The following is a 23,933-nucleotide window of genomic DNA, read 5'->3' as shown; positions in this document are numbered from 1 at the left end:
TTAGATACTATAGTTTTAATATAAGGAGGCTAACCCTAGACTTAACTCCTTATAGAAAGAGTTTATAGCTTTTCTACTAGACTAAATTAAGAGCCCTATAAATAGGGAGCTATATATTAGCTTAATATATACGTAAGCTATATAAAAAGTAAGCTAGTTAGTAAATAACTTTATAGTATATTTTATATTGCTAGAGTCCTAAATTAGTTCTCCCTAAAACTTTAAATACCTTATTTTATATTTATTTACTAAGTTATATCTAGACTTGCGGCTTATAGTATCTAATTACTAAGATTTCCTTTAAATAAGATAGTAGCTAGTGTCTCTCACCGCTCTACTAAAGGAGAATATATATACTACTACCGCTATATAGGGTAAGACTACTAACTATAAAAGGTCCTAGCTAAGCTAGTCGGGCGGTTACTACTCTAAAGAATAATTAGATAGCTAGTAGGTATCACGCGACTCGCTAGCGCCCTATAAGAACCACCTAAATAAGTATATACCTAAGTGCTATACCTATAGTAAGTTTAGCTATAAGAGTCTAGACTATACTAAGAAACGCGACTATAACTACAATTGCGACTTAGCCCCTACTAGTAGAGTTAATATAATATCTATATAAGAAAAAGGCCGCCGCCTACTAAGAGACTCTAACTAGTAGGGCGGTTACTACTATAAAAAAAGGAGACTATTATAATCTAAGGGAAGATCTAGTCTAACTAAGTATAGCGACCTATTACTACTCTATTAAATACTAGTATTAAGATAAATATTATTAACTAGTATTTCGCTATTAAGCACTAGCTTTATATAGTAGATATAGAACTACTAATATACTTCTAGTTAAACTCCTTATAGGTATACTATTTTAAGGTCTATAAGATACTCCTATATCTTACTAATACCTAGAGTAAGGTAAAGAAAATTATTTTTATCTACTATAGTATAGCGGACGCGAACCCTATTATTACTATTAGGTTTCTGGAACTTAAAAGGCTTAGATTCTGATTGACTATAAAGTGAAGGTATAGCGCTAAAAGCTAGATAACTTATTTCTATTACTTAAACCCCCTAAAGTATTCGCTAAATCCCTAGAGTGGAAAGTTAGGGTCTTTATAATTACAAGCCTCCCCTAAGCGGATAGTAAGTAAGATAATAGTAGCTTACTATAATTTCCTCTAGAGTTAAAAGAATACTGTAATATTTTCTTTAAGAAGAATACTAGTAAACTACTATAATATATATAGGGTAACTATACTATTAATATTAAATCTAGTTAAAAGATACCTTATAGCCCTCTATATAATCTATCTTCCTATAAGCTCTAGGTATTAAGGGAATACCTAAATAATACTATAGAGAAGGGATAGATCTAGCGAAGCGTAAGCCTAGTAAATATATCTATTCTCTTTATTTCTAAAAAGAATAGTAAGCTACGCCTCTGCGTAGATTATTAGAGGCTTAATAAGATTATAGTTAAAAACTATTTAGCTCTACTACTTATTAGCGAGACGTTAGACTATCTAGTAGAAGTAAAGGTTTTCTTTAAACTAGATCTTAAAGATACCTATTACTAGATCCGTATCTAGTGAGATAATAAGTAGAAAATAGTATTTTATATCTACTATAAGTATTTCGAGTATTTAGTTATACTCTTTAAGCTTACTAACGCCCCCACCACCTTCTAGGGTTATATTAATAGGGTGTTATATAGGCTAATAGATATCTTCTATATAGTATATCTAGATAATATTCTTATTTTTTAAATATAATTAAAGAGTACTAGCAATATATTAGTAAGGTGCTAGAGAGACACTATTAATACTAGCTTTATATAGGCCTAAAAAAGTCCGCCTTTAATATTATAGAAGTTAAGTTTCTTAGCTATATTATATAGCCTAATAGCGTGAAGATAGATTCTAGCTAGATAGAAGTAATTACTAAATACAAGTTACCTATATTATATAAAGATATCTAGGTCTTTCTATACTTTATAAACTTCTATTAGCGGTTTATCTATAAATACTCTATAATAGCTAAGCTGATTACAAACCTACTTAAAGGCTTATAAAATAAATAAAAGATAGGGCCCTTTAAATAGCCTAAAAAGGCTAAGACGGTAATAAGAAAGCTATACGCCACCTTTATAATAACGCTGCTTTTACACTATTACTCTCCTAATAAGCTAATAAGGCTAGAGACTAATGCGTCTATAAGTAGGCTAGCTACTATTGTATTATAGTTATATAATAATAGCTAGTAGTACCCTATAGCCTTTTAGTCTTAAAAGATTATCCTAGCTAAAAGAAACTATAAGATATATAACTAGGAGCTACTTGCTATTGTTATAGTAGTAAAGTACTAGCAGCACTACTTTAATAAACTAGAGAGAGGCTTTAAAGTCCTTACTAACTATAATAATCTAACTAGCTTTACTAAGATAAAGGCTCTAAATAGGCGGTAAGCTAGGTGGATAATAGCCCTTACTACTTATAACCTAGTAATTAAGTATAGGCTAGATAGGATAAACTCTATAGATATACTATTAAGGCGACTACTAGGCGTAGAGAAGCTGCTAGAAGAGAATACTATACTACTATTACTCTAAAGGACTCTAGAAATATAGAACTACCCTATAGGAATATATATTCTATATAGTATTATATATAGGAAGCGTTCTATAGATACTTCTATATTAGGGCTAACTATAGGTAAGATACTTATAGATAGTAAGGGAGGTACTTACTTCTAGTTTAACTAGGATACTAGTGTAATTACGATTCTATATTATATACTCTAGGCTTAAGTTAAAATTACTACTATAGGCAAGTAAGTCTATAACCTAAGTATATAGCCTATAATTAAGATAATCTAATAATTATAAGACTCTAATAGCTTTATTAAGAGTAAACACTTTAATAGTATAGTATAGAGCACCTACTAGTAGCGCGCGAAGGTGGATTCTATATAGCGTTTTAACTCGTCTAGCCTTCTAAGATAGAGGGGTAAGTTATATATTCTAGTAGAGCTAACTATCTATATAGCGCTTCTATAGCGGCACTATAACGACTCGCTAGTAGGCTATTTCGGTAAGAATAAGATAATAGAGCTCTTATTCTATAAATACTACTAGAGCTTAATAAAATAAGATATCTATAAGTATATTTCTATATACGATATATACTAGCGGATATAGGCGCCCTGTTATTATTCTTATAGTAGAATATAGGTATTACCCTATCTAAGCCTCCTGTAGTAAGAGATTATAATAGATTTTATTATAGAATTACTACTAAGTAAGTGTAGTACTAGTATGTATAATATAATCTATATATTTATTAACTACTATACTAAGATAGTGTAGTACGTTCCTACTATTAAGACTCTAGACTTAGTCTAGCTAGCTAATATCTTTATTAAAGAGATTATATAGCCTTTTAGTGTCTCTAAAGGATTTATCTCTAATAGAGAGGCTATATTTACTAGTAACTTCTAGTTGGACTTCTACTTCGCTATAAAAATAAAATACTAGCTAAGTATAGCCTTCTATCTATAAATAAATAGCTAGATAGAAAGGTAGAACTAAATACTAAAATATTACCTATAAGTCTACTATAATAAGAAGTAGAGTAACTAGGTATAGCTCTTACTACTTATAGAGTTTATATATAATAACGCCGCTTATATAATAATAGGTATTAGTCTATTCTATACCTACTATAGTTACTACCCCTAAGTAGAGTATAAACCTAAAGTAGTAGAGAATAGTATAGTGCCTACTATAGTAGAAAGAATTAAGGAACTATACTATAAACGCGAAATACTAGCAAAACGCTAGAAAGCCGCTATATAATTATAAACTAAATACTATAACTAAAAGCATCTATCTAAGAGCTACTATAAGAGAGACTTAGTTATACTCTCTACTAAAAACCTTAACTAGAAACGCCTAAATAGGAAGCTATTAGCTAAATATATTAGATTATTCTATATAGATAAGCTAATTAGTAAGTAGGTATACTATCTATACCTCTCTAGCTTCTACCACATCCACCCTATCTTCTATATTAGCCTTCTTAAGCTATACTAAAGATAGTAGGGTAATAGTGAAGAGCTAATATCTAGCCTAATAGATCTTAGCAAAGAAGAGCCTACTAACTAATATATTATAGAAGAACTAAGGGATAAGAAAATGTAGTAGGAAGTTATTAAGTATTTAGTTAAATAGGAAGGCTAGTTAAAGGAGTATAATAAATAGATTATATAGAATAATATTAATAAAGGCCTTATCTAGAAATACTAAGGTAAGCCGAAATAGAAATATAGGAGGTAAGTAGATGAGGCGTAAATTATAATTATATAGAATAATATTAGGAGAACCTATAAAGTAGTGTTATTAATAGGTATAAGGCTCTAAATCTATTACGCTAGTAAAAAGCTAGTAAACTACTACTACTTTCCTTATATCTCTATATTATCTAGCGTGTTAGATAATAGCGAGAAGCCGCCCTTACTTACTATATTCTTTACACCTACTAGCTCTAGGCTCGCCTAAGAAATATTAGTAAAAGAACTATAAACAACTATAGAACGCCGCCTATATTATATTATATAATATTATAAATACCTTCTAATACCTTATAGATTCTCTAGGCCTTATATAGTAGGGTAAGCTATAGCTTCTTACTCTAGAGCTAGTAGTAAATCCTCTATTTATTAGCGGCGCGAATGAAGACCTTAATAGTCTTAATATAGGAGATCTAAGCCTTTTCTAAGGCTATAGCTACAGCCTCCGCCTACGTACTACTAGTAACCTATAAGGCTACTACCTTATTACTTATACGGAATAGCTTATTTAAATAAGCTATAAATTCGGCGGGGATCTTACTAAGGGCTTATTAGTAATTCGTATAATATAGTGTGAATAATAGCGACTTACTAGATTATAGGGCTTACTAATTTTAGTGTAATAAGTATACTTAGCAAACTCCTCCTTAATATAAAAGCCCTAATTACCTAAGTTAACGCGCTTAGAGTAGCGTAAATAGATAGACTTAAGGGGCTTAAGAGGAGTATAAGCTAAGTGCGAAGTAATTAATTTTTAATAAGAATTAGCTAGTAAGCTATAGAGTAGTTATACTAAATATATAGGTTATACTAAAGAAGAAAAGATTTTTATTTTTTCGAATTTCTATAATATATATTTAGAGTCTTAATCTTAGTAGATCTATTATTAGATAAGATTTTTATATCTAAGTTTCTTTATTATCTAGTAAAAGATTCTCTAGCAGATATATTAATATATTAATTTTAAGTATTTCTTTACAGGTAGTACTTAAAGTGTAATAAAGATTATTATAAAATAGTAATTTTAATTAAGGGGTTTAGGAATAGTATAAAATATAATAAAGTTAGGTTAATTTTAGGTAATAATTAATTAGGTATATTGTAAGAATATAAGATTCTAATCTTAAGTAAAGTATACTATTCTAAGAAATTAGAATAGTATTACTTATATACTAAAAGCTAGAGTAGATATTTTTATACTTTACTTAATCTACTTAGTATAATTAGTTCTAATTATACTAATTATACTAATTATAATCTTAGTAGACTAGAGGTAGTTAGCTACTATATAATACTTAGTACTATTTACTTTAAATTAAGCCCGCTATAATCTAGTTTATAATACTTTAGTATTTAGATTCTCTATTATTCTAGAGTTATATACTTTATATAATACGGTTTTTCTTTACTAAGCTTACTATACTATCTAAATATTATATAATATTCTATATATTAATCTAATAAATTAAGTTTCTATATTAAGCATTTCTATATTATTCTATAGTAGTAAAAACTTTTACTATCTTTAAGATCTTAAAGCTACTTCTAAGATCTTAGAGCTACTAATTCTATATTTTTCTTAATAGTAGCCTATAAGATAGCGCGATTTAGCTTAAAATAATAGATAAATTAGGCTAAATTCTAAGATCTTAGAGATACTAAGCTACTAAGTAGTATATAAAGCTCTAATATAGCTTTATGTAGCTATATCTAGCTTTAAGTCTATCTATCTACTAACTATTATTATATATAGAGCTAGCTGTATTATATATATATAGAACTTTAGATAAAAAGTCTAAACTATCTAATTTTTAAGAATATAGTTATTCTACTTCTATTAGCTAGAGAGTAAAACTTAAGTAGAAATAGAACTCTAAAAATCCTACTTACTAAGTAGCTTAGTAGCTCTAAGATAGCTCTACGAATCTAGTAGTAGAATCTAATAACTTATAGCTAGCTCTAAGTAACTAGAGTTATCTAAGCTATATATAAATATCTTAGAGATAGTTAAGCTGTAAAATAAAATGCTAATATAATACTCTAACTTAAAACTATTTTAGTATAAAACGAGTATACCTAGTTTTATAATCGACCTACTCTTAACTAGTAGTAAATTCGGACTATAACTTTCCAAACGGTTATAGAGCAGGGTGAACCGGATCGCCGTATTTACAAAACCTCGATATCATCGATCGAGGTGATAATGTCTATCAACGCTATGTACAAGTATTGCGAGGGTATCTCAAGCTCCTCTCCAATAAGTCTAAGCCGTGTAACCATTCGCTATGCGCATCGCAAGGCATGAATATCACTCTAAACGCCACCCCCTCGCAGATATCTACAGCGGCCTCTTATACTTGTCTTCCATCCTTCTCCGACTATCCTTATCCAATGCATTCGCCGCACCCAGCAACGCTGTTCCCATCGCCTGCGTGGCCGCCGCGACCGGTCTCAATATAACAGTCGGCGCATGTCTCGCCAGCACCTTGCCCGCACCAGCCGCGCTTCCGCTTTCCCGTACCTCGCCTGGTATCGCGATGATGGCGTCCTGTACGTATAGCAAGTCTCGCTCCAGGCCTTTGTAGGCGCCGCGCAAACCGGCGCGGATGTTGAGCGGCTGATCCGCATACTTGGAGGAGATACGGACGCCCTCGGATGCATCTTCCTCGACATTCTCCCACTCGCTCTCGTTCGCAAACCGGTGTGGGCGCGGCGAGCGCATGCCGCCAGGCTGGGTGGGCGAGAGGAACACCTCAGCGCCATGAATGTAGCCGTGCGCGCCCATGGCAACTTTGCCTCCAAGGCGGGCGATCTCCTTTGTCGTTGTTCGCGCGAACTCGGCTAGCCCCTTCTGGATACTACGGACCAGGCGGCCGTCCTTCTGGTACTGTTGCATGGGCACTTCGACGAGCTTGAGTACACCGCCACCGACATCGACGAGAGGTCGGAGAAGCGCAAGGCCGGCGAGGACGGTGGCGAGCTGGTTGCTTTTCACGTCCTGCGTCCAGAGGTTGTTGAGGTGCGTGTGCAACTCGTCGAAGCCAAGAATGCCGTAGACAATGGCATGTCGGAGTACAACGTTGGTACCATCGAGCATGGTGAAGTTCTTGAACTCGGTCATGTGACCAGATCGAATACTGGCATAATCAACACGACGGGGCTTGTAGTCAATCTTGAGGTCGACTGTGTTCACTTCCACGCGTTGGAGGAATGGCTCTTCTACTTTAGTGCTAGGCGAAGGTGTGGCGCTCACGTCTTTGAAGTCGAAGAAGCGCGTGAGGAAGTCAAGCGCATCCTGATCGACGTGGAGCCGGAGTGGCAGGACAGTCGCCTATTTCCGTCAGCAAGGGCTTTTTGGAATATTCAACTCGCAACACTCACTTGAATGACCAGCTCCGAGGCGGCAAGGTCAGGAACCGGACGAACGTTGAGGAGACTGATGTGTACCATAGGATCGCCTAGCTCCCGTTCCCCAGCATCGCGTTGATACGTCAGAAACTTGTTCCAGCTCGACGTGTGTAGCCGATCGATGATCTCCAGCTTATCGACGCGTACGTCGGTAGATGACTGTGTTTCCTCGGAACCGGGCGCAAGTACAACAGCATCGGCGCAGACGTTCTCCAGCTGGATCGTGAGCTTGTGCTTGCCTCTCGCAAATCTTCGGCCTGAGGTGGTGCTTTTGGCAGATGTTGGGCGGGCCGTGCTTCGCGTATCGTTTGACATGGCATAGCTGATCTCACTGACGGTGTCGGCATGCTTGCCGCGGATGTTGCGGCTTACTAGGTTAGCAATGTCCTCTTCTTCCATGTCGGGATCAATAGCGATGTAGATAGAATTCATCAATTCGTCTTCCACAAAGGCATCCGGCTTTGATTGCTCATAAGACGGTTGTCTCCGTCGGCTAGCCGCCTTTTGCGCCAGAGCTTCGATGCCATCAGCGATTGCACGTCTAGTGCCTTGCCAATCGTACCCATCATACAGCTTCCATAAAACGTGCAGGCCCCGAACGCGGAGCTGAAGAGGAAGACCTTGTAGCGGAGGCGTGTCCGACTCGATGTAAGTGTTGTCACGGGAGTCCCATTTCAGAACTCGCCTTGGCATTTTGGTGCTCGTGCCAAAATGGCCCTCCTCAAGGTGGATACTGATCGCCATCACTTTGCATTCCTGTTCATCACCATAGAGCGGCTCCTCGACCTCGAAGTGCTCGAACGGCGATATAGCGGATGTATCGTGTGCTTGGTCCAGCAAGGCCGGTTCGTCTTCCTCAGCCATCGATAGGCTGTCAAGAGATGGGAAGCTTCCGTATATATTTGATTCGCCCATATGGTCTCCGCTGTGGGCCTGATTGTGGCTTTGCTCGTTCTGTTTTCTATCGGTGTACTCGGACCCCGTTGCTCCAGTAGGCTCCTCGAAGGCATCGCCGGTGAATGAGGCCATCATGTCCTGAACAGGAGGCACAGAAGTGCGATACTGCTGTTCCTTGTTCGGCGGCTTAGGCGGCGCCAGTCCGCTAAGAAGGGCTATCAACGTCTGGGTCGAGTCTGCACACGTTTCCACAACCAGCAGCGCTCCGTCGACCTCCACTTCCATCGTCCCAGAACGCTGATGACAAGCCTGCGCCGACTTCAAGAGCGCTTTCGCATTCGATAGGGAGGCTACCAATACGAATCCTTTGCGGCGCTGGTATTCGAGGATAGTGTTATTCCTGAGTGGAGGTCTGGGCTTCGCTGAGGCGGAGGAGATTTTGGCAATGTTATCTCGATGGTCGATCAAAAATATGGATGCTCTGACAAGTTCCACATCCGCTGCGAAGTCTCCATTGGCTGGCATGGCTCCTCTGAGGTTTGCTTCTCCGAGAAAGAATATACCTTTGGAAGGCAGCTTAGGTCCTTGCAAACCCACCGCGCAATCGCGTAGAATGATGTCAAGACGTAAAGGGTTTGTTGGTAGGCTGCCACTGTCAGCTTGCTTCAGTAACCGCCTTTGGAGAGTTGTAGTGGAAGAATGCCCGATAACTGTAGCCACCGAAGACGCCAGCCCAACAGCAAGACATTCAGCAGTTACGTCTTCTCCAGGGCCCATCAGAGGCAGGATGGTGCGCAAGTCGTACTCCGCCATGAGGTTGTACAGCTTGATTCGGACGGTAGGTTTGAGCTCGCCGCCGATGAATCGGATTCTAACCATTGGGTGTTCGTCGTCTTCGTCCAACCGATCGACGTCTTCGTCTGCTGTTACAGCGCTGTGGAGAACTTCATGCACCTTATTTTGGACTGTATAACACAGCGACACCTTGCCTGATTCGAGGGCCAGCAGAGCGGGAAGACCGACATGGGCGACCTGTATATCCTTGCAGTCCAGAACAGCCTGGCCCAGGTTATCCAGCCAGCCAGTCAGTTCGAAAGATCTGAGTTTTGACAGGGTGAGTAATCCAGGGCGGTCATCTTCAGGGAGATATTTCGCAACTGTGGACAGCTTGGCCAACTCATCTTTCAGACCGTACAGAATTTGAAGGCTCTCTGCGCTCCCAACGTTTACTGATATTTGATCAAACTCGGTCTGTAACACTGGACCTTTTCTTCTTTGCAACACGAGTGTATCGACAAGTAGGTCGTCGCCCTCATAGCCGTCCTTAGAGGGTGTCACAAGCGCCAGTAACTGATCGACGTGCCTCTCTTCAGGTGTAAACAGATAGGACGTCCGAGTTTGTTTGACCTCGATGATCACTGAAGCCGCGTCGTCCCTGAAGGGTCCGCACAGTCTGGCCATGTCGATTGAAATGCCGATTAGCTTCGGTCGGCTGATGATCTTCACAGCACTGGTGTGGATAGCTACATCATAGGCAGTCCCGTTGATATTCCCGGTGAAGAGAAGCCTGGCTTCTGAAAGTCGAAGGTTGATCTTCAGATTTGGCAGGGAAGGAGATATGATCTCATCAGATGGATTATCAAAGCGCACACCGCGCTTCTTGTGAGGAATCTGCGGCGGCTGTTCATGAAGACCGACATTGCTCGACGTGAATGAGCCACCGAGTTCCAGGATACCACTCAAACCTCCGCAGGAACTAAGTCTCTCCTCTAGCCGCTCAAGATCGAAGACGCTGTCTAGCGGTGCGCATCTAATCTCCAGCTCGGCTTTTCGCTTGTTCCGTGCATAGCTTAGCGAGACATCGTTCGTGTGCTCTTCTCCTTTCATCCCTATCCAAGCCAGCCTGTCAGACGAGGAGTCGAGAAGCTTCGGCAGCCTCTTGATGGTCAGATTGATGTTGATTGACTCTGAGGCGCTTTTCAACAAGACTTCAATCCCTTCAAAGAGGCTGCTTAGCAGAACGAGAGGACGATATGCTGTGTGAGTCGGCCGCTCTGTGACGTGCTGTGCCGATAAGGCACCCTCGAAGCGCTCGAGCCAGGCAAATGACAGTTGGGTTACAGAGAGTTTGATAGCGATATTATGGTGCCTCTCGCCTGGATCCGTACCCACATCTGCTAGATTTGGCGAGTTCTGCGAACTTGCGTTTAGCTGCAGTTGCTGTATTACGTCAATCAGCAATCGACCTGTTGGTACGTCCAGATAAATGTGCACCGGACCAACATCAATATGGGTTGCAGCTACACCATCGTCGACTTTGGGCAAGACTGTGGCTGATGGTGAAAGGTTCGGATGCATTGCTTTGATGGGGGTGGTCTTTGAAGGGTCTTTAGGAATCGAGCTCCGCCGCAGCCGGCCAGCCCCCTCCTGAGCGTATTGTGAGAACGACCCTGGCACGTGTTGATAGACCGACGATCCTGTCATATTAAAGGAGGATTGCATAGGAAGTTGGCTGTCGCCTGTTTCAGGCACAGCGCTGGGACCTTGGCTTTCTTCCGTTGGTTGCGGTATGCTGACGCTCAAGCGATCTACGTCAAGAACTCGCCGAACGTGGCGTAAGACCGACGGATCGTGAGAGGCCGATGAGTTTATTCGTGATATCCTTTCGCTATCTGTTCGGTCTTCCGATGTTACTGATGTTTGAGGGTCGCCAACAGAAGACGGCACTCTACTGAGCGCGCTCATTGCACTCATATACATGCTCTCACCTTCACCTTTGTCGTATACGCGCGATTCGGCCAAGTCTTCACGATTGTTTGGGGCTGGACTAAAGCTTGGACTAGAGCTGAGCCGGGAGGAGCCCACTTGGTCATCTGCATCTGCAAACCGCTCATCACCGGACGGAGACTGAGCTTCATGCAACCTTCCCCGCGCATCATGTTCTGCAACTAATTCGGATTCTCCAAGCGAGGCCGGACTTGTAGGTGACGACGGGCTGGAAGTTGGCCTAGGCGTAGTAGTGCCAGAAGTGCTCCCCAGTAAGTTGTCTCCACAATGCCTCTCGGATGATGCCGCCTTGACTGGACTTGTAGATAGGTCCGAACTCCTTGAAAGCCGCGATAGCTCAGACGTAGATGGGCTCATTGCCGTCTCTGGGCTGGAGGCAGGCTTCGGCGTCGAAAGTCGTGAATATTCCGCAGGCATGTCTGAGAAAATTCGCAGGCACAATCGTTCAAGCGTAATCATTTTCGCCATGTTCTCCGTCTTGACTACGGCTTTCCCCAGATAACAATGTACGACATCGTCTGCCGGTGTGTTTGTATGAAGATAGACATTAACACCGGTAATGGTGATGGTTAACCTGTCCAGTATTCCCTGAAGGAGCTTCGATACGAAGCCGGGCAGAGATAAGCCAGTACCAGTCCCGAGTGCGTCGTCCTGCTCGTCCCCATAGCTGAGTCCGGAGTCCGCAAGCTGTTGCGACTGCTCGTTCAGCGCTTGTGCCAACTCCTCCTTCTCTTCCCGAGGCTCATCTGCCAGGAATGACTTCGCAAGGTCCTGCGTCGTCGGCAGCCGAGTCGTTCCTTGACCACCAGTATTGGCTCGGCCTCTTGCTGTATAGCCCCTGCTCGTGTTCGTCGCTTGAGCGATATGGGCATGCACAATAACCGTCTTGATCTCTACAGCGATGCCGGTCTTATGGAGGTCTACAGGGAGAGTCAAGCGTAACGAGTCTATGTGGCCTTCCCGAAGGTCGAGTACGTCGTGTATTTGCAGCAGTCGGGAGACATTCTGTAGGACTGTCAGCTCCGACGCCCAGCCAGCAGTTCTGGATCGAGCATGCCTTGAGGCGCAAGCCGACTTTCCGTAGCTCTATTGTGCTTGTTTTCCCCCAGGCAAACTCCAAACTCTCATCGTTGAGCGCATCGGTGTCTAGGACGTCTAGGCGGGAGAGGACGTGCCTGAGCAGGCGTGTCTGGAGGTTCGGGATGAAAGGAAAGGACCACGACGCCGCCATGGTCGCGGTTGCCGCGATGGGAGGCTATCCTGCAGGATCCATGTGTAGAGGGAGCGTATTATCTCTGATCCACGGGCTAGGCAAACAGTTTCGAGCCCAAGAGGCCTCTGTGCAGTCCAAGGTACAAGCGCTGGAAGCTTAGGCGTGACCCGGTTTGCACACTGGTGGGCAAGTTGAGCAGAGAGTGCAGATGGCTTTGTGTCTTTGACGCGGACGTGCAGCGTTGTTCAGCGGCGTTCAGCGGCGTTCAGCGGCGTTCAGCGGCGTTCAGCGGCAAGCTCGAGGTTCTTCAAGTGTTTCAGCTGCTGTGATCTCAGTCTTATAACTATCGGCATCCAAGTTAGGTCAAGCAGTGGTGCGCGTGAGCAGATGCCGGCGCTCGACATGTCACCAATGTCGTGTCGGCCCTGTGCTTGCGCCCCCCGAGCTCCGCGGGGTACGGCGTGACAGCCCACCGCGTGGCTGAAACCTGAGGCAGCCTCTCGCTCTCCAGGGCTGTCAACGCGCACTCGACTTCATAATCCCCGACTAACCTCAGCGAAGTCAAGGGATTTCCTCAAACTTCACCGCAATCCGTGCCCATTGCAACAAGCTCTATTACACAATGGAACATCTCCGCCTCGAAGACGACGAGAACGAAGATTGGGAGCAAGCAGAGGGCGTGCCCAAGCTGAGCGATCAGTTCATCCAGAAGTACCTCCAGGGCCGGGATGCCTTAGTCGCACAGGAGAAAAAGCAGAGAAGCGGTTCGTGGTATCCATGGCAGCGCTGTAGCAGGACACGGTCTGATCGCTGTTGAATCAGACCGCGTCTTCCGCGAAAACCTCTCCCCCATGGCTGCCGAAGCCTGCGCCATAGTCGACCAAATACGCTTCGAAGAACAGCAGACGCTGTGGACCCGCGATTACGAGGAAAGCCAAGCAGAAGAAGGTGACATTTTCCCGGGGATGATGTTCAGTCTGGCCAAAGAGCGCATGGAGGGGAGCACGCTGTGGAAGATAGTCCGGCGCATGCCCAAGGGAGCCTTACTGCACTGTCATCTCGAGGCCATGGTCGACCTGGATTGGGCAATCGCGAAAGCTTTCGACACCGATGGGATGCACATATACGCGCCGAAGGGCCTGGTGACAGCTGCCGACCGGCTCAAAGCACCGTTTTTCTTCACCTACGCCAAAAGTCTAGCGGCTAGCGACACCTCGATATGGACAGAGTCTTACACTGCGGAATCATTAGTGCCGCTGGCAGCGGCGGCCGAGAGCTTTCCTGACGGTGGCAAAGATGGCTTCGTTAACTGGGTTAAATCACGATGCACGATCACCGAAGCCGAGTCCCTCAAACACCACCACGGCATCAACGATGTTTGGCAGAAGTTCACGTCTACGTTCCCCATCCTTGGCAGTCTTCTGTACTACGAACCCATTTTCCGGCCGTTTGTCCGGAACATGTGCGAGCAACTACTCGGTGACGGTGTGCGATGGGTCGAGCTGCGAGCGGCGTTCGTCCAACCATATCGTAGGGAAGGTTCCGACGCCGCGGACGAGAGCTACCACGGGATGTTTCAGGCGCTCGAAGAAGAAGTTAAGAACTTCAAGAACTCCGAGCAAGGGAAGGGCTTCTTTGGTGCCCGAATGATCTGGACAACGCTAAGGAGATTTGACAAGCGGAAAGTCATTGAGCGTTCGTGTCCTAAGAAGAAATTTACGTCCGCAAAACTAATGTAAATCAGATATGAAGCAATGCATCGACATTAAGCTCGAATATCCCGACCTGTTAGCAGGATACGACCTTGTCGGCCAAGAAGACCTAGGAAGGCCACTGCAAGACCTTACACCAGAGCTGTTCTGGTTCAAGAAGCGGTGCATAGAGGAAGGAGTCAATATTCCGTTCTTCTTTCACGCTGGCGAGACGCTTGGTGACGGCGACGTTACAGACGAGAATCTCTTCGATGCAGTTCTTCTCGGTACTCGTCGCATCGGGCATGGCTTCTCACTTTTCAAACACCCGCTGCTCATTGATATGGTCAAAGAGAAGAAGATTCTCATCGAAAGTTGTCCTGTCTCAAACGAGGTCCTTCGCCTGACTGGCTCCATTCTTTCACATCCCCTCCCAGCACTCCTTGCGCGAGGAGTCCCAGTCGCTCTTTGCAATGACGACCCGGCGATTCTCGGACAGGGCACCAACGGTATGACGCACGACTTTTGGCAGGCATTGCAAGGCTGGGAGAATCTAGGCCTGGCAGGTCTAGGGTCGCTCGCGGAGAGCAGCGTACGATATGCTAACTACGAAGACCTATCCGCTAAGGAGTGGACTCAGGATATCAAGGACGGGCCTTTCGGGGAGGGTATCCGCGCGCAGAGACTGAAGGAATGGACGAGAGAATGGGAGCGATTCTGCCAGTGGATCGTAGAGGAATATAGCGTAGATGAGGATTTGGAGGCTTTAGAGTAGAGTTGAAAGGGCTTGATGTTTCTGGCCTTAGAAGGCTTTGGGGTATCCGATCTAGGTTTTACCTACTCACTGCGATGCGATGTAGACCGCTATAAGGCGAGAGGGTATGCACAGTGCTTTGAGAATTAGAGAATCGATCATCAATCAGGATGACTGGCGGCTCTCTCGTCGATCGGTTATTAGTATGCATTCTGGCTCCCCTCTGAATATATGGGGAGTCGGGCAAATCATCGCACCATTTGCGTGAGGCCTGCTGCTAGTAGAAATGGTTTATACTACTAATCGTCTATGGATTACTGCCACTGAGGAATTCGGAGGCATTGAGCCAGGGTTTGGGCAAGCCAGCGCACCGCTTAAATTTCTCAAGCTTTCTGTGTTCCTCCTACATTCGTAGCCTCCCTATATCCAGACATTCAGGAATCCAAGTACGATTAGATCTTATCGGAGATACTATACTTCACATACACCCAGTACTTCTTTACATACGCTTAGGATATTTAAGCTATCATTGCCAACCTCCCTCTACTCTTGCTCAAGACCAAGCGGATGCGACCCCCCACCTTACAGTTCAGCCGACATCCATATCAATCTTTCGAAATCATATACGTGGCACAGAGGTTTGCAGGCTGAGGATCTCTTAGGTGTTCAGTCTAACACATAGAATGGCTAGACTGCCGGTCTTGCTGTTTTAACATTCACGTGATCACAAGCCCAGCTCAATCGTAAATCTGATATTGAACAACCTAAGGCGCCGGTCAAGATGCGGCGACGGACTTCTCGGATAGCCCCTTGCACATTGATTTCACATGCTCGAACATGACTCTACCCGCAACGAAAACTCTCCCGTTCAGAAGGCCAACTGACTCGCCCTTCGGCAACGGCTGAGCCGACTACCCCGGATTGTCTAAACCTCCCCGCAAAGCAGCATCCCCAGACCGAGCTACGATTTCCAATCCATAGCTAAGAACCTAGGCAATACAAACAAGACTTCCTCTACTTACACTGGCCCCACGTGTGGTCAAGCCGTGAACCCTAAGGGTCACTGAAATCGTGCTCCTCCAGCACCCCCGTCCACCGACCCTCTCCCAACCCACCACAGCCCAGCTCCACCACAATGCCCTCTCCCCCTTCCATCGCCCTGCCCACCAGCTACAACGACCTCCAATGGCAACAGATCAAGACATCGCATCAGCCTGCCTCGTCTCCAACGCCCACAGCCACGATCGTCCTGACACTGTACCGCCCGGGCAAGCACAATGCCTTCACGAACACGATGATGGAAGAGCTGGAGCGCGCGTTTGAGATGTTCGATGTTGACGATAGGGTCAAGTGCGTTGTTGTGACTGGGCATGGGAGGATTTTCTGCGCGGGGGCTGATCTGGAGATGGGATTCAAAACTACGAAGGGGGAGAGGATTGAGGATCATCGAGATGGGTGAGTTTGCATCCGTCGCTGGTATCAGTGGAAGAATAGCATGGACAGAGTGGTGAGGGCTGGGGCTGGACGGGGCCACAATAGGTTTGTATCAAGCCATTGCTGATACCTCTCTTCCCCCACAGCGGCGGCCGCGTCGTGCTCGCCATCAACCGGTGCCGCAAACCCACTATCGGCGCCATAACCGGCAGCGCAGTCGGTATGCGCGCTACGCATATCCTCCCTCTCCCTCTTGCAGTATCTGACTAAATCCCAGGCGTCGGCATCACCATGACCCTCCCAATGACAATCCGAATCGCCCTCAGTTCCGCTAAGATAGGCTTCGTCTTCTCGCGCCGCGGTCTAGTCATGGAAGCCTGTACGTGCCCCTATACCACAGGGTCTCCTTCCTGCCTTGGCGCCTGGGAGAGGGACCATTTAAGGAGTGATGTTGATGCTCCGTATAGGTTCGTCGTTCTTCTTACCGCGGCTGATTGGTCTCGCCCGCTCGCTACACGTCGTCACCACCGGCCTGACCTATCCTGCCTCGGATAAGGTGTGGGGTCCTCTTTTTAGTGAGACGTACGACACGCCCGAAAAGGTGTTGAGCCGGGCGCTGGAGCTAGCAGACGAAGTGACTCAGAACACGTCGATTGTTAGCAGTTACTTGATGCGGGAATTGATGTATAGGGACAGAGGGACGGCGGAGGGACAGCATCTCTTGGATTCCAGGATTCTATACGAATTGTTTAGCTCCGCGTGAGTAGATATCTCTTCACGTGTTGGAGGATTGTAGTGTGTGAACGGGAGCTGACCAAAAGCAGAGATAACGCAGAGGGCGTAAGAAGCTTCATGGCAAAGAGGCCGGCGAAATTCACTGGGACTATGGAGAACAGCGCACCGCATGCGTATCCCTGGTGGGAGCCTGTGCATACGACTGGGCCTCCGAAAGCGGAGCAGCAGCTTGGGAAGGCGAAGCTGTAATTCTTAGCACTGCCCCTGCTAGGGCAGCTACGACAGAACACGATCAAGAGTAACGTCGAACAAACCAACATAGTATTCTTGCAAGTTCATGCGGCAAAGCATCTCATTTGATTTTGATTGCCTCCTACATTTCATTTCAGCCAGTAAGGCTCAGCAGGCCATGCACCTCTCCTCCTCCATCCAAAAGCGACGCTCAGTAGAAAGTTGAAGGCCTGTTGGCAGCGAAGATCTTCTTGGTGGCGGCCTTGGGTACGCGGTGGGGAAGAGGGAACTTGAGTTTCGGGGTGAGGAGCTGCTTGATGTACGGGCGCTTGACATCGTCGGTCTTCTCGATCTCAACGACCTTAAGGATCTTCAAACGCATCTTAGTTTGTACATGGATAATGGGATTAAAGGGAGACACGTACGTGAATCGATCGAAACCGAGCGCGATGCCGGGCAGCCATGTCCTGGTAGAGCGCCTCGACGGCGTCTGTCCTCGACATCTCACGGTACTCCTTGTACATGTTGTGCGTGCCCGAGCGCGAGTCGTATCGGATCCAGATGCCGAAGTTCTTGACCTTCATGGGGCGCTTCTCATGGATCTAAGCCACGTAAAACAGGCAGGTCAGCTTGCGCGACCGCCAAACAGCGTACAGGAAGTCTCTAGAGCTTCTGTAGCCGTCACCTTTCGGTGTTCTCATTGTGTTCCCATACCTGGTTCAGCGAGACGATCTCGCCGTTGGCCTTCTTGATCTTGCGCAGCTTGCCGAGGAAGTACCAGAAGCGTGACTTTGCGACGACATCGTTGGGTGCGAAGATGCGCATGCGGTAGAGCTTGGGGGTAGGGTTGGACTCGGTAGGAAGATGGCGTCCGATGACGAGGTACTCCTGGAGACGGCCTGCGGATGAAGTTGTCAGCGGCCATTCCATGTCCAACGAGCATAGTGCGCGTTCAGTCTGTGATGTGAGCAGGGTTGGTGTCGTGAGATAGAGGCAGATGGCGGCATTGACTCGACATTCCCAAAGCTGTCCGTCACAACCATCAACCGAGCGATTGTCCCAATCCCTCCAACGATTCAGTCTGGTTCTCCCGCCTGGCCCAGTGCTGGTTTCCTTGGCTGCTCTCCGTAGCTATCAAGTGCGGGAGCATGCACAGCGATGCGAAGCTGGTAGAAATCCTCACGAGTGCGAATTGGATATCTAGGCGTGGTGCGATTGTTCGCGGAATTGGAGATGCGCTTACCCATCTAGGACTATGTGAGCAAAAGAGCAGGATCTCGTAGCGCAGCTTGCTTACCTTGTGTATGTGTTGTCGGGGTGCCGGTGTGTCGATGTTGGCGGCGGCGGCGGCGGCGTCTTCCTTCCTGTTGCAGAGTTGCGATGGGCGCAGTTCAGACAGTTCAGACAGTTCAGGTGTGTGCCGACGCCAAGACCGCCAGCACCGAAATAGCAAGCTAAGCGAGCATCAATCTGGAAGCCCGCAACACCACGCCAAGCCGTCATTCCTGCCTCGGCACGTCCAAAAGTCACGACAGCTGCCATGGATATGCGGCATGCTTTGACTGTGTTCAGCCCCGTCGCGTGAGCACAGGAAAGTCGCCACGCCAAGCACAATAATGGAGTCCGTCTTCAACGACTTCAAACGCGCCATCGAAGCCGGCGATGGCTATGGCGTGGCAGCAACAATCTCTCCAGTTCCTCCCCCCAGCGATCCCGGCCGGCTCTATTCCTTCCACCGCAGCACGAACAGCTACAGTGTCCAGACCGATTTCCGCTATGCCATCGTGTACAACAATGACATACAGCTGAACAAGATGGAGGGCAACAGCTGGGTGGATGTATTCGTTGCCTACTGGAAAGCTATAGGCGAGCTCTTGTTAGCCGAAGAAGTAACGAATCAGGGCAAGAGCAGCCAGGCACCATGGGGCAGAGTGTACGAGGCCTGGAAAGAGATGGCCACCGTGCTGCTTCGCGGATACACCGGTCTGATCTTTCCAGCTTGGACAGTACCATGTCTTTATGTGGCCGGGAAGTATCTGAGGGTGTTCGCTATCAAGGCGGATGAGCAAGCTGCGCAGTCCAACGGTAAGGTGACGTTCAATGCCGGCTTTCAGGATGACATAGTGAGCTCGATGGGCAAGAACGAGACGCTGGAGGATGCGGCGAGGCAGATTAATCGGATTTTTGCCGCCTGTATTAGCGATCGGTATGTAGGGATCAAGGCGAACCCACCATCACTGCATGCGTGCTGAACGCTGTGATAGTGCACCTCTAGAAGAGTCGCGCAAGTGGGCTCTCTACTACATTACGAACCTTCTCTTCAAGACGTACTTCAAGGCAAGCCACCCAGGGAAGTCTTCGGGGCTGCCATAGCCAGCTAACCATTATCTCGACCACCAGCTCAACTCCATCAGCCTCTCGAAGAACGTCCTCCGCTCTCTACAAGCATCCCAAGCGGACATACCGCCCCTAGAAGCCTTTCCGAAAGCCCACCAAGTCACCTTCAAATACTACGCCGGCGTGGTTGCCTTCTTAGAGGAGGACTACGCACGAGTACTTCCTCCACCCCACTAACCCCAAGTCAACCAAGCTAACGTCCCCCTCCAGGCAGAAGAGCACCTAACAGAAGCCTACCGCCTCTGTCACAAGGAAGCCCAAAAGAACCGCGAGTAGGTCACCAGGCAGCAGCGGCGACTGCGGCGGCAGGCTTCATCGCAGTAGCACGGGCTAACACCACCCGAACCAGACTCATCCTCACCTACCTCATTCCCTGCCACCTCCTAACAACGCATACGTTGCCCACCCAAGCGCTCCTCGCACCCTATCCCCGCCTGCAGCGCCACTTCACGCCGCTGGCTACCTGCATCAAGCGCGGCGACCTCGCAGGCTTCGACGCGGCGCTCCACGCTGGCGAGGCCGAGTTCGTCAAGCGCCGCATCTATCTCACGCTCGAGCGGGGGCGAGATATTGCGCTAAGAAATCTGCTGCGTAGGGTCTTTATTGCTGGTGGATTTGAGCCGGCCAAGGAGGGGGAGGAGAGGAAGGTGAGGAGAACGAGAGTGCCGATTGCGGAGTTTGCGGCTGCGATTAGGTTGGGGAGTGGTGGGGTGGGGATGGATATGGATGAGGTGGAGTGCATGGTTGCGAATTGCATCTACAAGGTAAGTCACGCTTCGAGGGCTTTTGATCGGACACATTTGCAGCTGCTGGTTGCTTCGTCTGTGGAGGCTTTGTTGCCTGCCGAGGTGGCCGGATGCCTGACTTGGAGTGGTGCCGCTGCCTGTTACGGGGGCCATTCACGACCATCAGCTCGAAGCCCGAAACATGCGAACTGACACACCACCCAGAACCTCATGAAAGGCTACATCGCCCGCGAACGCGGCATCGTCGTCCTGAGCAAGGGCGGCCAGGCCTTCCCGGGGACAGGGGTCTGAGCTGCCCTCCCACACGGACCTCCGGTATCTGCCTGGCTCTCGCCAACGCAGTCCCATACGCTGATCAACCCGGCCTCCTTGAACCTGCTGTGTCTCGGCTACGACTATCTGCCGTCCCACCCGAGCATTACCAAAATCGCCACGGACCTTGTTGTCTTCAGCCATCACAGCAAGACGGCCGTGTGCGAACCACGGCACACCATCGTCTACCCGGAACGAGACCACTCATCCTCATTATCCGATATCTGATAGCAGGCGTGTATCAACCCTGCCCTATCCCGGCTTACTTTCTCCACTTTGTTTCTTAAGCACCACGCCAATGTAGCTTCCCGCACTCGCATGCATGCGGCCAATGCACGACTCCTGCCCATCCATGCCACATGCAGTCAACCCATGCAGCCGTGCTACTCGAGTATGAGTCACAAGCTTACCTTGTGGAGGTGTGCCTCGCTTCACCTTTCTTGGTCGGAACGGGTGAAGGGGGAAACGCGTACTTGGTGGAATGGCGCATTCGGTCCGATGGGTTGGTGAATCCATGGTCGAAGATGCATGGTTAGTGTTCTGCCAGGGTCGAGGAAAGGAAACGCCTCCGAGAGTGGGTGGTCTGCTGTGGATGCCCAAAATCGTTGATGCAGTAATTTGAGGATTTTGACAAGGTGCTCATAAAATCAGTTTCAGTCGACGCACTGGGACACATGCCAACACAGAGGCACAACCATGCCACTGCAACTATTTTGTAGCTACCACTACTCTTTCCCCCTCAATAATACAAGTTCAGTGCAACGACGAACTCGAAGCAGCCGTTGCGCGCTGAAGCATGCCGTCAACAAAACAGACGAAAGCCCAACCATACAAAACGTAGACAATCTTGATTCGGCTGGAAGCAGAAACTGACCACAACGAGCTGAATAAGGCAAAACAACAACCCATCCAACATCAGCGCTTGGGACAACGCAATCTAAACCAAAGTAGCTTTTTATCTCCTCAGCGGAGTGTGAGGTGGACAATTCGTCCGTCTCTCATCCGCCGAGCTAAGAGAAGAAATGAGATGAGCGGGAACAAGAAAAAGTGGGCTGCTGTACAGTCTGTCGCCCACAAGACAGGATGAAAGACAAACCCAGTAAGCATCGATCGGGATGGTAAGCCGCAGCACGCATCGCTAGAACTGAACAGTGGGAAAGACTCCATAGAGACTGAGTGATGAGAGAAAATCCAGAGAACCATAACAGATGAGTTGTATCCGACCGGAACGCCTTGCACAAATCCATGGTATAAGTATGCTACAAGAATCGAAGCATCGCTGAACCAGAGCGAAGGAGAGTGGCGAAGAGGACGAGAACACGATTAACGGACGGCGGAACGCATGAATGAACGAAATGATGGGGCACGGTGACGAAGAGACGAGACGCGGAAAGCGAGGAGCGGCAGGCGAAAGGAGGCAGCGTGGCAAAGGTGCCTACTTCCTCGGCGTCTGGCTGGAGATATCGTCCTGCAGGCAGCAGTCAGTACATGTACTGGTGTGTCCACGCGGCACAGAGGAAACTCACCATGTGATTCGACATAGCCACGAACAAGTCGAAGAACAGCTTGCCGCCATTCTCCATCTCGTTCTGCATGGTGCCGCTGCGCTTGAATGTGTGCCTGCTACGGATGATCAAGGCGAGGTAGTGCGACCGTAGCTTCGCGTCGTTGTCGGGTGTGTTGTCGTAGGCGTAGCGGGCGCTGCTGAGGATTGTGCTACATTGGATACCGGATTGTAGGCCCTGCTTTTTAAGAGCGAGGCGCTGAAGTTCATCAAGGCCGTACTTTTCGGCTGCGCACTAGGTGTTGATGTCAGTAAACTCTGTGTCAGATGGGCGGAACTGTACGGCACGTACGTAGATGACGGTGTCCTTGAGTAGCGGCCCGCCGACACCATTGTGATACACCGTCGACTCCACCGTACCTCGCCCACCATTCTCTGTATCCTCGAGATGCCACGTTTGCCGTCGTTTGTCGAGCTGTAGACGAGGGTAGTAATCACCCTTATACAGGTATTCAAGGACCGACGAGAAGATCTCCGGCTCCTCGCTGGGCAGATCAATCCGCTTCGATCCTGGCTCGAAGAACTGTGTGCGGCACAGGGCTGCAAAGTATGTGGAGTGGCAGAGGACGTCTTCGTGCGCGGCGAAGAGACGCTGTTCCCGACCGACGCAGAGGGTGACGATGGCGGAGGTCATGTTGCTGCTCGGCTGTGAGAAACGATGGGAGATTGATGTTGATGGGAGACCTACGGAGATGTCTGTGGACTTGTCGTCTGCACTGACTGTGGAGAGGATATTTCTATCCGACGAGCCACATCGGCCTCTTTGAACGATGCCTTGCCTTTCTTGGTAGATTTTGAGGCGCGGTTCTTCGAGAAGCTACCGGTCTGGTACTTGTTCCTGCTGGAGGTGAACATTTTGAGATGCTGTGGGATGGATGGTGATGAGAGGAGCGAGAGAACGAAGGTGGGGGGATGAGCTTATATCTTCGACGATACAAGGCAAACGATTAAGGAAGAGAGCAGCAGATGACGATCCTCAGGCAGCAAAGTCGAGGAAGAGCGCGAAACAGCGGGACAGACGGGGTGCAGAGCGAGCACATCAAGGGGGCTATATACACATTGTGACCATCTGTGCAGCATTTCCGCAGCAAGCAGACGCGAGTTGCTGGGAGACGTGATTGGACGCGTAGCACGGGTGCGCGATATCAGGTGCTCTGAGCATGACTCTGAGTGCGGCGCCCAGACCAAGCTGCGCGCTGCGAAGCCCTGCGGCCAGTTCGGCGGACAGGGGAGGCAGGGATGCTGTTTCACAAACGAGGCAGTCTAGGCAGGACCGGGCGACGGCCGTTTGCCGTGGCGTCGGTAGAGCTGGGCGACGCGCAGGCCGGGCTGGCTTGCAAACAGGAAACTGGTCGCCTTCTCGGCAGACGGACGGAGTAGAGACCACCACCCAACGGGACAGGACTCGGAGAAG

At 47.6% G+C, this 23,933-nt stretch overlaps 6 protein-coding genes across 6 annotated transcripts; 3 read left to right on the top strand and 3 right to left on the bottom strand.

Annotated features, from left to right (window-relative positions):
* Positions 1-6,688: 6,688 nt before the first annotated feature.
* Positions 6,689-12,673, bottom strand: W97_08287 (uncharacterized protein; the record flags this gene model as incomplete). Its single annotated transcript, XM_007786156.1, has 3 exons — positions 6,689-7,681; positions 7,732-12,462; positions 12,518-12,673. The coding sequence occupies 3 exons, from the start codon at positions 12,671-12,673 to the stop codon at positions 6,689-6,691; spliced, it is 5,880 nt and encodes a 1,959-aa protein (XP_007784346.1).
* Positions 12,674-13,277: 604 nt separating this feature from the next.
* W97_08286 (uncharacterized protein) lies at positions 13,278-15,121 on the top strand (the record flags this gene model as incomplete). Its single annotated transcript, XM_007786155.1, has 3 exons — positions 13,278-13,419; positions 13,478-14,350; positions 14,400-15,121. The coding sequence occupies 3 exons, from the start codon at positions 13,278-13,280 to the stop codon at positions 15,119-15,121; spliced, it is 1,737 nt and encodes a 578-aa protein (XP_007784345.1).
* Positions 15,122-16,235: 1,114 nt separating this feature from the next.
* Positions 16,236-17,518, top strand: W97_08285 (uncharacterized protein; the record flags this gene model as incomplete). The annotated part of the gene is made up of 5 exons (XM_007786154.1): positions 16,236-16,555; positions 16,681-16,754; positions 16,812-16,913; positions 17,002-17,293; positions 17,359-17,518. The coding sequence occupies 5 exons, from the start codon at positions 16,236-16,238 to the stop codon at positions 17,516-17,518; spliced, it is 948 nt and encodes a 315-aa protein (XP_007784344.1).
* A 193-nt stretch (positions 17,519-17,711) lies between these two features.
* W97_08284 (60S ribosomal protein L20) lies at positions 17,712-18,430 on the bottom strand (the record flags this gene model as incomplete). Its single annotated transcript, XM_007786153.1, has 3 exons — positions 17,712-17,870; positions 17,926-18,102; positions 18,215-18,430. The coding sequence occupies 3 exons, from the start codon at positions 18,428-18,430 to the stop codon at positions 17,712-17,714; spliced, it is 552 nt and encodes a 183-aa protein (XP_007784343.1).
* A 686-nt stretch (positions 18,431-19,116) lies between these two features.
* W97_08283 (uncharacterized protein) lies at positions 19,117-20,934 on the top strand (the record flags this gene model as incomplete). The annotated part of the gene is made up of 6 exons (XM_007786152.1): positions 19,117-19,706; positions 19,765-19,854; positions 19,915-20,053; positions 20,108-20,169; positions 20,247-20,661; positions 20,848-20,934. 6 exons carry the CDS (start codon positions 19,117-19,119, stop codon positions 20,932-20,934), a joined length of 1,383 nt encoding a protein of 460 aa, XP_007784342.1.
* Positions 20,935-22,390: 1,456 nt separating this feature from the next.
* Positions 22,391-23,374, bottom strand: W97_08282 (uncharacterized protein; the record flags this gene model as incomplete). Its single annotated transcript, XM_007786151.1, has 4 exons — positions 22,391-22,423; positions 22,482-22,754; positions 22,812-23,157; positions 23,208-23,374. 4 exons carry the CDS (start codon positions 23,372-23,374, stop codon positions 22,391-22,393), a joined length of 819 nt encoding a protein of 272 aa, XP_007784341.1.
* Between the last annotated feature and the right edge of the window lie 559 nt (positions 23,375-23,933).

Source organism: Coniosporium apollinis (assembly GCF_000281105.1).
Source record: "Coniosporium apollinis CBS 100218 chromosome Unknown supercont1.51, whole genome shotgun sequence".
Lineage (NCBI taxonomy): Eukaryota > Fungi > Ascomycota > Dothideomycetes > Coniosporium > Coniosporium apollinis.
Note: the sequence above shows the minus strand (reverse complement) of the source record. Positions and strands in the feature narration are given on the sequence as shown.